Below are 14,681 nucleotides of genomic sequence, written 5' to 3' on the forward strand. Positions count from 1 at the left end.
TTGAACTGGCAGTTTGCAGGGTGTTTGACAGAATATCACTTTCCCCCTCTAATTTAAACAATTATGACATCCTTGTGAATTCACTGCAGAAGCCAGGTGCTCAGTTTAGGAACTGTGGGCCTAAACTGTTGATAGCTTGGTATAAATTTTTTCAAACATTTTTTCCTCTGTAAATTTTCAAAATATACATACATTTTTTCCTTTTAACAAAAGTGGGTTCATACATATTGTTGAGCAACTTTTTTTTATTCAACAATATATTATGGTAAAGCTATTGGGTTGAATATACACATTTTTAAAAAATTAAAGTATAGTTGGTTATATATATTCTTTTTTATTATAGGTTATTACCAGCTATTGAATACAGTTCCCTGTGCTGTACAGTGGGACTTGTTATGTATCAGTTCTGTGTATAGTAGTGTGTATCTGCTAATCCCAAACTCCTAATTTATCCCTCCCCACTGACCTTTCCCCTTTGGTAGCCATAAATTTATTTTCTAGAGTATACACATCTAATTCCAATCCAGCCTGAAAACTCCATTAAAACAGTAGAGAAGTCTTTTTTTTTTTTTTTTTTAAATCAAATGACTAAGAACAAGAGCAGTGAGAATAGCAACAATATTCTGGAAGCTGAAAAGCAGAAAAGGTGAGCAGTAACTGATTAGCAGACTAGAGAAAGCTGAATCCTAAACCAGCAAGTGGAGAAAGCCAACAAATAGTCATATTTGTGTTTCATAACCTTTTGAAAGTTTCAAGATTTAGTGGTGTCATGTACTGTGGAAATGGAGATGAAGGTAGGACCAAAAAAAATGTGATTGTGTGAAAGTCTGTTCAAGAAAATTACCTCCAAATCTGACTTTGTTCCCATACATATAAACAGAATTAACTAGAGACTTAGTATCTGGAGTGGAGAGGATAAAACAGTCCCTGGACTGGGGGATACCTGCATAATTAAGGGTGGGGTACAGTGATTTATAAGGGGACTAAGTGGAAATTTACATACTGAAGGCAGAAACCTCTAGCCTTTTTTCCCCAACTTAGTTCCCAGAATCCTGCCCCTTTCCAGCATTGCCCGTTACCCAAAGACTGCCTCTTTTTCTTTGTCTTTGAGCTTTTCTTTTGGTATAAACAGCATGTCTCTAAATGCCTTCTTATAATGTTACTTTTGATTTCCTAGTTTTAGGCTTTATCTGTTAACTGTAGAAGATGAAGATTTAGTTCTTTCACATCTGCTCCTCACTTCTATATATGTGTGCACTTTTTATCTACCCTCCCACCTATCCTAATATAGCAATACCATAATTTTGACTAGAATCAGTTTTTCTCAATAGGGGCACTACTGTCATTTTGAATGAGGCAGTTCTTCATTATCATGTCCATTACATGATGTTTAGTATTACTGGTCCTGAGGCACTAAGTATCAATACCAGCCTGAATTCATTGCTATAACCAGCAATTTCCCATACATTTCCAAATGTTGGGCTGGAATGACTGGTGGAGAACCATTGGGTTAGATCAGTGTTTACTTTATTACAATTAAGTGGTAGTCACAGCTAAAGCTGTGTAGTATACAGTGATTTACAGTGACCTTTTCCTTTCTTATACAACTCTTTGTTTCCTCTGAAATTAATTATCCTTTTTGTTTAGTGTTCTATGTACTAATTAATCTTCCGGCTCTCTTCCAGTTGTCTATATCTCCTGTCTTTTCATTCAGACACTTTAGAAATTCTGTCAATTTCACATTTTCAGAGACTTCTCTTCTAGAGCCTTCTGACCTCTTCCTTCTGGATTGGTGGCCCTCTCAGTCTGAGGCACAGTTGTCACTGTTATCTTTCTTTAGTATTCTTTAGTATTCCTCTTGCCTGTCTCTTGTTTTGTTTTGTAAAAGTTTAGTGTATTTTAAAAGAATAATATTGCCATCTAAGAATTTTGATTAACATAAAGCTTTAGGAGAGTCCATTGCATACAGCAGGCAAGTGTATTTTGTTTCCAGTTCCCAATTCTAATATATTTTGTCCTCATTTTTCTCTGTTGCAGAAATATAGATCATGTTGCCTATATTTTGCTACTTGAATACGTTTTTCTTCCATCAGAAAGGCAGTTATTGATTGGGCCTGTCTCTAGTTTTAGATCTCATTTCCTGGATCTCATGACTTCTTTCTTGATTTTCTCCTTCATTCTGAGTACCTCATGCGGCTCCCTGAAAAAGGGATACATGGTGGTGTATATTTAGATAAACTTTTTTGTATCCTCAATTTTGATAGTTTGGCTAAGTCTTAAATTCTGTGTTGAAAATAATTTTCCCTCAGAACTTTGAAAGCATTAGTATATTTTCTTCTTTCAGTCTTGCTGTTTAAGAAGTTTATTGCCATTCTTATTTCTGATTTTATTTGTATATGTAATATGACATATATAAATTACACAAATATAGTTATATAAATCTCCATTTTACATATAAATGTTTTTATATATTTTGTTTTTATGTTATGGATCCTTTTTTTATTACCTGCCTACCCCCACCCTCAAGCTTATAGCGTTGTTTTGCTCCCAGTGTTCTGAAATTTCATAATTGATATGTCTTGGTATGAGTCTGTTTTCATTCGTTAGCAGATTCTTTCCTTGTACAAAATCAGATGTCTTTTAATTCTGAGAATTTTCTTGAATCTTATTTGACACCTCCCTCCTTTTGTAATTTCTTAGTTTATTTTCTGTAACTTTTATTTGGATATTTGATATCCTGACCTGATCCTTTAATTTTCTTATCTTTCTTCATGATTTTCCAATCTGTCATTTTATGGTACTTTCTGGGAGATTTCCTAAAGTTTTTAAATGTTTAAGAAAAATTTTAACTTTGTACTTTGAAATAACTTCAGATTTATAATTTTTAAAAACTTCACCCAACTTTTCCCCAATGTTACATTATGTAACTATAGTATATTATCAAAACTGGGAAATTAAGATAATACTATTAACTGATCTAAAAACCTTATTCAGATTTTGTCATTGTCCCACCAGTTTCCTTTTCCTGGACTAAAACCCAATCCAGGATTACATGTTGTTTGTCTTCTTAGTCTTCTAATCTGGGACAGTTCCTCAGTCTGTTTTATCTTTTATGACCTTGACACTTTTGAAGAGTATTAGCCAGTTATCCTATAGAGTGTCCCTCAATGTGGGTCTGTCTGTTGTTTCCTTAGGATTAAATTCAGGTTGTTTTTAACAAGCATACCACATAAGTGATGGTGCCACATCAGGAAGCATACAATGTCCACATGTCTCATTACTAGTGATAGTAACCTCAGTCACCTGATTAAGGTGATGTGTGCTGGGTTTTTCCATTGAAAAGCACAATTTTTCCCTTTGTAATCTGAAGTATCTTGTGGGAGATACTTTGAGACTATTAAATACCTTGTTTCTTATTATACTTTTACTCTCTAATTTTAGCATCCATTGATGATTCTTGCCTGAGTCATTTCTGAGAGGAGTTGCAAATTGTAACTTTCTATTTCCATCATTCCTTCTGTATTTATTAATTTGAAATTCTCTATAAGGAAGAGCTATCCCTTCTCCCATTTATTTATTTAATCAGTTGTTTATATCACTATAGACTCAGGATGTTTTATTCTTGAGTTATAATCCATTACTATCATTATATATTCAGTTGCTCAGGTTTTTTGGCTGTTGTGAGTCCCTTCAGGTTGGCTTCTGTGTCCTTTTGACATGTCTTTTTTTTTTTTTTTTTTTTTTGAGCACTTGTCTACTTTTTGGCGCTACACTGATGTTTTAGGCTCCACCTTCTACTTCTGCTCCATCTCTGGAATCAGCTATTTCTTTTAAGTGGACAGTAATATTTAGAAACCAAGATCTGAGTGCTAGTGGTGCTCATTGCTACTGGGATGTAATTACTTCAAGGCCCTCTAAGCAGACAGAGCTAGGAAGTAAATGTCTTGTGTATGTGATCTCTAGATCTGTATTTGTGTGTGTGTATAAAACACACGATGAGTTCATATGGATACCACCAGTTTCATTCTGTCACTACAGATTTAAAGCTATCTCACTGTCTTTTTCATTATGTGTAATTCCTTTCACCAACAGTGTGAAATCTAGCTCTAATTATCTATAGCATATTTACTTATTTGCTCAATTTTGGATAATTTACAGAGTAGTTTCAGAATTAACTCATTCCTCTGTGAAAAATAAATTTGCTAACTAAAGAACAATATTTGTATACAGTCCTTTTGTTTCTAGTCTTACTCAGTCAAAATAATGTTTTCCAAAGTTGCTTTGGCTAATTCTTCTCTGCTCTAGTCCTTTTGGTGCAATTATGTTCTTTGTAATATAGTCATGTTCATCTGTTATTGTTTGTATTTCATTTTAATTATTTGTATATTTTTAAAGTATATGAAGCATTGACATAGGCCATAAAAGTCAGAATTTTACAAAAGCATCTTCTGAGAAGTGCCATTCCCCTCTCATCCCTTCTACCATTTTCCTATTCCTCATTCTTTTCACCCCATTCCCTACCATGCCCTAGGTAACTATTCTCATTAGTTTCTGGTTTATCCTTCCTGTGTTTTGATTTTTCTATTATGAGTTTATTTTATGGGGTGCACAAAGAGGCAGAAAATGTGTATTTTCTTATTTTTTTATTTTATGAAATATGGCTATAGTAAAGAATTTAACCTTGTCTCAAAAGAAAGCCTTTATCCTTGGCTTTTAGGAGGTGACCTCTAAACACTTGGAATGTCATGCCTGATTGGGGTATCTTTATTTGCCTGGGAGCCTTGGGTCACCCTCAGTATAACAGTATGATTTAGGATGGGGGTTGGCCACACCAGAAAAAACAACAGCATGATTTAGGGTGATGACTTTGGTATCAGTGGATCTCCAGAGGGGCTGAAGACTGAGCTCAGTCTATGTGGTCCATCAGTTAGGCCTATAAGCCCCAATAAAACCTCTGGACATCGAAGCTCAGGTGAGCTTCCTTGGCTGGCAGTCCTTGTCACAAATTGTCACACATTGGTGTTGGGAGAATAATCTGTCTTGGCTCCATGGGGACAGGACAGCAGGAAGCTCCTCATTTATTACCTCTTCTGGACTCTGCACTGTGTACTTCTTCACTTGCCTGATTTTAATCCATATTCTTAAGCTATAATAAACCATAGCTATTAATTTAATAGCTTTCAGTGAGTTCTGTGAGTCTTTCTGACAAATTATCAAACCTAAGGTTGATTTTGGAAACTCCTCGACCTTGCAGTTGTTGTCGGAGGTGAGAGTGATCTTGGGTGGACTGTTCTAACTGTATGCTTGGCTGAATTATACCATACCATTGATACTCACTTGAACTTTGTGTTTTTCACTTAATCTGGGAATCACTCCATTTTAATTCATAGACCACATCCTTATGCTTTTATAGCTTCATTCATTGTGCAGATGAATCATAGTTTATGTAACCACTATCCTATGTATGGGCATTTAGGTTGTTTCCAGTGTTTTGTGATTACAAACAGTGTTGCAGTGAATAACCTTGTACTATGTATTTTCATTATTACTGAAAGTATATCTTCAAGGTAAATTTCTAAAAGTTGAGTTGCTGGATTAATACTTCTATAGTTTTGTTAAATATTGACATATTTCCCTGAAATGATTTTATCAATTTATGTTTCCACCAGCAAAGAATGAAAGTTCCTTTTCTCCCACCAACAGAATGTGTTGCATAATTTTTGCCGATTTTTTTTTTTTACTGAGGTAAAATTGACATATAATATTATATTAGTTCCAGGTGTACAACATAATGATTTAATATTTGTACAATTGAGAAATGATTACACAGTAAGTCTAGTTAAATCCATCACCATACACAGTTCTAGTTCCCTCTAATAGTTTTTTTTTTTTTTTGTGATGAGGACTTTTAAGATTTACATTCTTAGCATCTTCTAAATATACAATAGAGTGCTGTTAATGATAGTCACCATGCTGCACATTTACATCCCACAACTGACTTATTTATGGAAGTTTGTACCTTTTGACCCCCTTCACCCATTCTATCCACCCCCTCAAGCCCCCTTGACGGTTTTTTAATGAGTGAGATTGAACATCTTTTCTTATGTTTAAGGGCTATTTAAAAATCTTTATTTGTGAATTATCTTCTTATGTCTTTTCTCCATTTTTCCATCAGCCTTTTTGTTCTTTATCCCTTAATTTAAGATATTAAATATTAGAGATATTAGCCCTTTACTTTCTATTGAGTTTTTCATTTTTGCTATTTTTAATTTCCAAGGCCTCCTTATAATTTTTTATTGTTCATTTAAAAAAAAATAATAACATCCTATTTTTTTCCACCCAATGGATGTAATATTTTCTTCTTAGAGGATAGTGTTAGTTTTTTTTTTCCTTCCCTCTTTTGTTTCATTGTGGTAAAATATACATAACATAAAATTTACCATTTTAATCATTTTTAGGTATAAAGTTCAGTGGCATTAAATATAATCACATTGTTGTGCAACCATCACCACCATCCATCTCCCAGATCCTTTTTTATCTTCCTAAACTGAAGCTCTACTCATTAAACAATAACTTTCCTTCTCTCCCCTCTTCAGTATTTTAAAATTGACTTCTCTAAATAAGCTTTTGCTTTAATCTGTTTTAGTCTACTTTTTACCTTTAGAAATCTAGTGATTCTTAGTTATCCAGTCATTTTAAAGGATGACCACTAAGAAGTTGCTTGAAAATTCTGAGCATGTGGTGTGACTTGTTAACTGTGGGTCATGCTGGGCCATTTTGGGGGGGATATCTGTCTTTTTTTTGTGGACGAATCAGATTCTTAGGGAAGAATCTTCCAAGCTCCTACTTGGCTGGGTAAGACAGATTGCCAGGGTTTGAGGAGATGAGTGGGAAGGTGTTAGGGGTCTTGTATTCAATATATTATTTCATCTTCAAACTGTGCTTGGGACCCCCTGTCTGCAGAACTTCCGTTTTATTCTTTCTAAAGGAGAACTTTCCAGTCTTGGGTAGGGGAGGGACAATTAATTAACTGCTGTGTAGAGTTAAAGAGAGGTTTGGGGTCTGATTGCTTCTTAAATTTGGGAGTAATTATTATGGCCTGTTTAATTGAGGCATCCCCTAATATCAGTATCTGTTGGTCTTTTCTCTTTGAATTATCTGTCCCTACTCCCAGGACTGATCTTCCCCTTAGGGGTATAAACCTTTCTGGGAGCTGAGTGGGGAAAGAGGTTAGGGAGGAATTCCCTATGTAAACTAATTTATCCTCCTACTGTGCCCCTGCCCTGAGTTGTGCATGATGTGCTTGACTGTTCTGATTCATCCTCCTCAGAAAGCGAAACTTTGGTTATCTGTTTTGTCACGGTAGGAGAAGGGATCTTGCTTCTGTTTCAGACTTCCAACCAGTCCTTACTTTTTCAGTCTCCTCATACCCTGACCTTCATAAGTGTTGCTGCTTCTGCTTCCAGAGCCTTGCCAAAGTCCTGTAACTTGCTTCTTGGCTTCCCCTGCTGCTGGCTTAGATTTCAGCTCTTTTGACCTTCTAAGTCTGTTATCACTCATTCATCTGCTTTCTTCTTTCAAAATTTTTATTGCTCTAGTCTACTTTTTGGTTGTCTTTGCCCTTGAGAGTTTTTGCCTTTTTAAAAACTCTTGTTTCTGAATTCTTAATGGGTTTGGGAGAGGGAACAGAGGTAAACACGTGTACAGTCCTCTTCCCACTCCCCACCCCCCTGCAGAGGAAACCGATGCACAGAAAGGTAGTACAACTTTTCTTAGTATATTATTAGTAAGCTGAAATTAGAATATTGAATTTTTGATTCATAGTTTTGCATTTCTTCTGCTCCACCTGCAGTGGCTCATGCCTTTCTTTCTAGGCTAAAGAACCTTCAGTAGTGTTAGATCTCATTAAATCTGAGGGGAAATCATGTTTGGTTTTTGACTATCATTTTCATCTACCATTTCTTGTAAGTGTGTTCCTGAAGTTTATATTTGTATGTATGTATGTGTGTGTGTGTGTGTGTGTGTGTGTGTATATATATATATATATATATACACATATATATATATATGAAATTTGTGTTGGTTCTTTTATCTTATATTCACTTGAGAGCCAGACTACAACTGGATGAGAGCACCTGATAGAGTCCTGAGTCCTGTCTCCACATAGTCACTCAAAAAGTTTTTGACCGATGGACAGAGGGGAGACTGGTCCCCCTTTTGAGATACTGATATTTCATGAATGTATTGAATTTATGCCTGTGGATGACTAGACAGAGCAAAAGTACTTGCCCACCCTTTCTAAAATTTGCTGTATGGAACAAATTGTTTTCATATGGACTCAGTCTTAAATGGTGTCTAGTCCCCTGTCCTTTCTCTTTCATTTTACAAATGAGAACACAGAATTTGAGTGCCTCACTTAAAGTCACTTAGCTATTGAGAAGCAAGGCCAACACTTAAAAATTCTCTCCTGATCCGTGCCCTGCCTACGACATCAGAAACTGGCTGCATATTGGAAAATGATCCTTGAAACTTACTTCTGTCAGAGGCAGGTACAGTAAATGCAGTCATGTTGGAATACTCATGTCTTCCCTCTTTAATTTTCACTGTGAGGAAATCTTGATCAGGTGGAATCTCACTAGGTCTGATAGTGTAAATTGGACTTCATGTGCTTTTCTCCAATTTTCTAACTCATACTGTGGTGAATAATATGACCTTATTTTTAGGGTAGAAATGTAACTTTTCTTTCTCTTCTTTCCAGCTGCTTCCAGGTCTCATTATGCATCAGAAAAATGAAAAAACAGAAGAAAAGTCTATGGAGGAAAAGAATCCACTTAGCCTTTTCTGAGAAATGGAATACTGGGTTTGGAGGCTTTAAGAAGTTCTACTTTCACCAACACTTGTGCATTCTGAAAGCTAAGTTGCGAAGGCCAGTTACTTGGAGCAGGCAGTTGAGGCATTTCCAGTGCAGAAAGAGGGCCCTTCAAAACCAGAAAACGTGGAACCAGGATGAACCCCTTATTGCTAAGGCAAAGTCCAGTGTGGCTGCTCAGAATCTTAGTACTTTGTCCTCTAAAGTGAAGAGAAAAGACACTAAACACTTCATTTCCTCCTCAAGGACACTCCTGAAATTTCAAGCAGAGAAGTTGCTGTCATCAGCAAAGAATTCTGACCATGAATACTGCGGAGAGAAAAATCTCTTGAAGGCAGTTGCTGACTTACCAGCAAATTGTGTGTTAAGTCAGGCCAATGGTCACAGACCTAGGACGGAGTCACAGGCTTCTGACTTTCCTATGAAGTTCAATGGGGAGAGCCAAAGTCCAGGTGAGAGCGGCACAGTTGTGGTCACCTTGAGCAACCATAAGAGAAAGCGCTTTTATTACGGCTGCTGCCAAGGGCTGGAGCGCCACAGGAATGGGGGACCCCTGATTCCAAAAAATTTCCAACTTAAGCAACATAGAAGAATAAAAGTATCTCTTCATATGATGTATGAGAAATTATCGATGATTAGATTTCGGTACAGGATTCTCAGATCCCAGCACTTCAGAACAAAAAGCAAAGTTTGCAAGCTAAAAAAAGCTCAGCGAAGCTGGGTGCAGGTCACTGGGGACCATCAAGAGACCCTTAGGGAGAACCGTGAGGGTGGCAGTTGCAGCCCATTCCCTTCCCCAGAACCTAAAGACCTTTCTTGTCAGCATCAACCATACCTTTCAGATATGGACAGCAATGCTGTGGTGAAGGGAAAGAACTCTCATGTGCCTGATGGCCACGCTAAAGGAAGCCCTCTCGTGGGCAAGGAGCTTAGTTTAGACGAAGCATTCCCTGACCAGCAGAATGGCAGTGCCACATATACCTGGGAACAGTCACCCTGTTCCTCTCCTAAGTGGGAGTGTGCAGAGCTGATTCATGATTTCCCCTTACCAGAACATCGTTCTAGTAGTGTGTTTATCTCGGAAACTGAGAGAGAAGCTATGGCTCTGGGTCAGGAAAATCGGACAAGTACTGTCAATGATGACAGAATAAAACTGTCAGAGTCTGGGGCAGATCAGTCTGTAAGTAGTGTAGATGGGCCTGTGTCTGAAGAGACTGTTCAAAATGAGAGCTCATGCCAGATGGATGAGGATGGATCATTCAAGCAGAACATTCTTAGTTCTAAGTTGCTGGACCACCCTTACTGTAAAAGTCCACTGGAGGCTCCTCTGACGTGCAGTGGACTCAAACTAGAAAATCAAGTGGGAGGTGGGAAGAACAGTCAAAAAGCCTCTCCAGTGGATGATGAACAGCTGTCAATCTGCCTTTCTGGTATGCACTCTTCCTTTATTCTCCCCAGTCTCCAGCCACACTTGCTGTCCATTGTCCTATCTAGGAGAGTCCTGTTGTTTCCTTCCACACATGGATTTCCCTTTAAGCAAGTAGACATTCTTTTTGAAGCCTTTGATATTGCTGTATTATATAGATGTTCCATAACTTACTTAATTCTTGACTGACGGACACTTGTGTTGCTTCCAGTTGTTTCCTTCTATAAACAATGGTGCAGTGAAATTACTTCTTTATACTTATACAGTTGTTTCTGTAAGTTAAATTCCTAGTAGTAGAATTGATGGTAAAAGAATACTCACACTTAAATTTTTAAGTTAATTGCTAAGTTACCCTCCGAAAAGTTAAACGAGTTTGCACTTGTTAAACTTTGCTAGTCTCATAGATTGCATGAGAATTCTTTGTTTTAATTCTTTGTGTTTTTAGGTTTAAAGTTTGAACATCTTTTTCTATGTTGGCCATTTTTTATTTGTACATAATTTTCCTTTGCCTATTTTTCTGTTGAATTGTTTATATTTTATTTAATATATAAAAAGCTCCTATGTACCAGGCACTGTACTAGTTCTAAGAATGTAGCAACAAACAGGATACACTGATTCCTACCTTCATGTTCCTTAGCATCATTATAGTTTTAAAGATGTTAAATTAAATTTTGGTAAAAGCCTTCAGTATCCTGACTTTGTAACTGATATTTTTGCTCAACAGAAAACTTCAGTTCTTACATAGTACAATTTATATGTCTTTACTTTATGGTTTCAAGTTTCTACATCATGCTTTCAAGTCTTCTTGTCAAAATCTACCTCCATGAAGTCAGTTAGTATAAACATTCTTGGAAGACAGTAGAGCAGTATCAGTCTTCAGCTCATTCCTTTCCTTGTAATTTGTCCAAGATATAAAAGAGTACAAATATATTTGTACAGGGACATTACGTATAGTATAGTCTTGGTAGTAAAAACTGAAGACAGCAACAAGTGTTTCTATGGACATATAAATTACAGCACATCCAGACACTAGTATACCATGAAACTGTTAAAGAAAAAATTCAATCTTTATTTTGATACTAACCATTGTCTATGTAAAGTCAAAAAAGCAAGTTGCAAAACAGAAGGATGCCGTTTTGTTAAAAGATATATGTGGACATATGTAGGATGAGTACATATATGTACGTGTGATGTGCATTTGTATAGGACAAATCTGGACAGATATATCAAAGTGTTATAAATGTCTTATTCTGGGGAGTTAGGAGAGTTCTTAGTGGTTTAAACAATTCTAACACTTTGTTTTCTTAACTATTAAGTATGTATAAAAAAGCTTTTCCCACAAAAAAGACAATACAGAGTCCTAGGAAATCTTTAAAAAGATAATTTGTTGTTTATTCTGTCCTAGAATGAAGATAGATTTTCCTACTATGAGGTTAGCAGAACCATGATTCATAAACCTGAAAAAGTTAACATTTACCCACAAATACCAGTTAACTTATAAATATAGATGTAGCACTTCCAAAAACAGTTATTAAATTGAATATATCCTATAGTAAAACTGCAGCATGACATGAAGACATAGGAATTGTCATAGAATTCGTAGTTCATGATCTGTACTGTAATTATTTTAATAGGCTAAGGGAGAAAAACCATGGCACCTCAGCAAGTACTGTAGGCTTGTTTCCCTTATGTTTAAATCTCTTAGAAAACTAGAAATAAAGAAAACTTCCTTCACTTGGTAAAGAATATCTGTCAGAAACCAATAGCAGTTCCAGGTTTAAGAGGATGAAATAAGCCCATGGAATCTTTTCCTCTCCTATGAAATCTATAAAATTGTAGAAAATATGTTAAAAACATGTGTGTCTCTGTAGTCAAAAACAAGAAGAGTTTTGGTGGATCACAAACAGAAACTCCTACATGGCAGCAAGTAGAGACAGGGTCCAGAGAGGAACCCCAGCAGCAGAAGGAAGATTAGTGCAGGAAAATGGTGCAACACTGGGAGTGTCCCATTTCTGGAGATAGTGGAGGTGAGGAGGAAAGGGGAGACTTATTGTAAAAGGTTGAGGAGTTGGAGAATCTCCACAAAAGCATCTCTCCCTGCCTGTGCCACATCCCAGCAGAGAGGATATCTCTTATCAAGCTGAAATCCCTCCCCTCAATTTTACTGAAATATAATTGACATACAGCGCTGAAATTCTAAGGATAGGTGGGGAGACACAGGACATTTCCCTCTCCCCCTGCTCCATTACTTGTAACACCTGACAAGAATGAAGAACAACCCTTTCCAGAACAGTGTTGGAGGTTCTTAGCATCCCCACATTGAAAACAGTTCCAAGACATAGCAAAAGCTCCTGTCCATTACAGCCCTCCCTCCACCCAGCAAGTTACTCAAGTAGTGATGAGCCTACATCTACCACCAGACATCTGAGGAAAGCCAACACAATGGACGAGACAAAACAAATAAGAGAACTAAACCTGAGTAATAAGAATGAATAGAGCAATCAGAATAAGAATCAATATAGGACAATCAGTATGGTAGATACTCCTTTGACTGACTGACAGCATTGTTGCATGGTATGCTGAATGCTGGCTCTTCTCTAATATAACTGCATGTTATGCTCATTTTGTATTTATATATTTATTAAGATCCCATTTTACTTATTAAAATTTACTTTTTGTTTCATGTTTTTATCAAATACTGCATCAGCTGATGAAATATGAATTCAGAAAGTTACTCCCTTCAAATCAAGTTGAATGCTTTGCAGTGACAGTAAGTTGCAGAAAAATAATACTGGGTTATATTTGTACAAGACAACTTTAAAAGATTTGAGGGAGGATAGAAAAATCTAGATTGTATTCAGATTAGCTATCTGTTTTGGAAGGATAAGAAATAGATTCCTATATCACAATATATTCCAGATGGATTAAAAATTTAGTTAGAAACAGACACAAAAACTTGAACACAAATGTTCGTAGCATTGTTATTCATAATAGCCAAAAAGGGGAAACTACCTAAGTGTCCACCGAAGAATAGATAAATAAAATTTGGTATATCTATACAATGGGATATTATTCTGCCATAAAAAGGAGTGAAGAACTGATATGTTTCAGTGTGGGTGAACCTTGAAAACATGCCAAGTGAAAGAAATCAGACATAAAATGTTACATACTATATGATTCTGTTGATTTGAAATGTTCAGAGTAGGCATATAGAAAAGTAGATTAATGGTTGCCTGGGGGTGGGGAGAGCAAGGAATGAGGAGTGACTGCTAACAGGTGCAGAGATTCTTTGTGGGGTAATGCAGATGTTCTGAAATTAGATAGTGGTGATGGTTGTACAACTCAAAATATACAAAGAAATCTCTGAACTGTAAACTTTAAAAGGGTGAATTTTGTGGTACATGAATCATAGCTCAAGCTGTTAAAAAGCAACACAAGAGACCATTTTTTTAAATCTCATGTTGATAAGACATTTTAAGCATGGTGGGAAACTCAAAAGTAATAAAAATGTACTAATTTGATTCCATAAATGTTAAATGAATTAAAGGTCATCAGTAGGGAATTGATTAAAATGTGGCAAATCAACTTAATGGACTACTAGATTGTTTTGAATTGACTTAGGAAAAATAAAATTCATGTATTGAATGGAAAAAAGTGGCTTCAAGAAGAGTGAGTATAGTTTGCTGTTTACATGTTTCAGACATACATGTTCATAAGGGCAAAAAATTTCTAAAGGAATTACGGATTGACTGCCATTTTATTTTAAAATGTTTATGGTCATATGTTAGGAAAAAAACTACTTAAAGCTTGTTCCCATTTCAAGTTTATAAGAGTATTCAATCCTATTTTCTTCTCGACTGTTAATGTGTTATTTTTACATTTAGCTGTTTGGTAAAAGGAAAGACGGATCCTCACCTCATTCTTTACACCAAGATGAATTTCAACTGTGAATAAAATGTTTAGTCAGTAATTCTAATACTGTTTACTGATTAATTCATCTTTTCCCCATGATTGCCGCTTGCCATTTGGATCCCTTTCTAGTTGGTTTCTCTCCATAATAACACTGTTGTGCTTTAATTACTGTAGTTGGTTTTATAGTTCAACGGACTTGGCCCTCCTCCTCTTCTCTCTTGCTCCTATTCACCTCTTTCCTTAAAATCCTTACCAAAAATTTCTAGGAATTTCCTACATTTTTGTTGCACAATGAATTTGGGGTTTATTTTTAAATTAAACGAACAATGGTGTTTGATTTATTGCATTATATTAATAGATTAATCTAGGGAAAATTGCATTCATTTCAATCTGGAGTTTTCCTGTTCAAAAAACAATTACTCCATTTATTGACCTATGTCCCTTACTAAAATTTGGTAGTGTTTTACACATTCC

At 36.0% G+C, this 14,681-nt stretch overlaps 1 protein-coding gene across 3 annotated transcripts in view; it reads left to right on the top strand.

The window, feature by feature from the left end:
* Window positions 1-14,681, top strand: part of SENP5 (SUMO specific peptidase 5) — a 42,597-nt gene that overhangs the window by 7,555 nt on the left and 20,361 nt on the right. For 2 of the 3 annotated variants that reach the window (XM_045519832.2, XM_010959302.3), the window contains exon 2: window positions 8,759-10,299. In XM_045519832.2, the coding sequence (XP_045375788.1) occupies window positions 8,790-10,299 (1,510 nt within the window). In that variant the 5' untranslated portion in view covers window positions 8,759-8,789. The remainder of the gene's footprint in view (window positions 1-8,758; window positions 10,300-14,681) is intronic. The other variant, XM_010959303.3, reaches the window with a different exon arrangement.

Source organism: Camelus bactrianus, chromosome 1 (assembly GCF_048773025.1).
Source record: "Camelus bactrianus isolate YW-2024 breed Bactrian camel chromosome 1, ASM4877302v1, whole genome shotgun sequence".
Classification (NCBI taxonomy): domain Eukaryota; kingdom Metazoa; phylum Chordata; class Mammalia; order Artiodactyla; family Camelidae; genus Camelus; species Camelus bactrianus.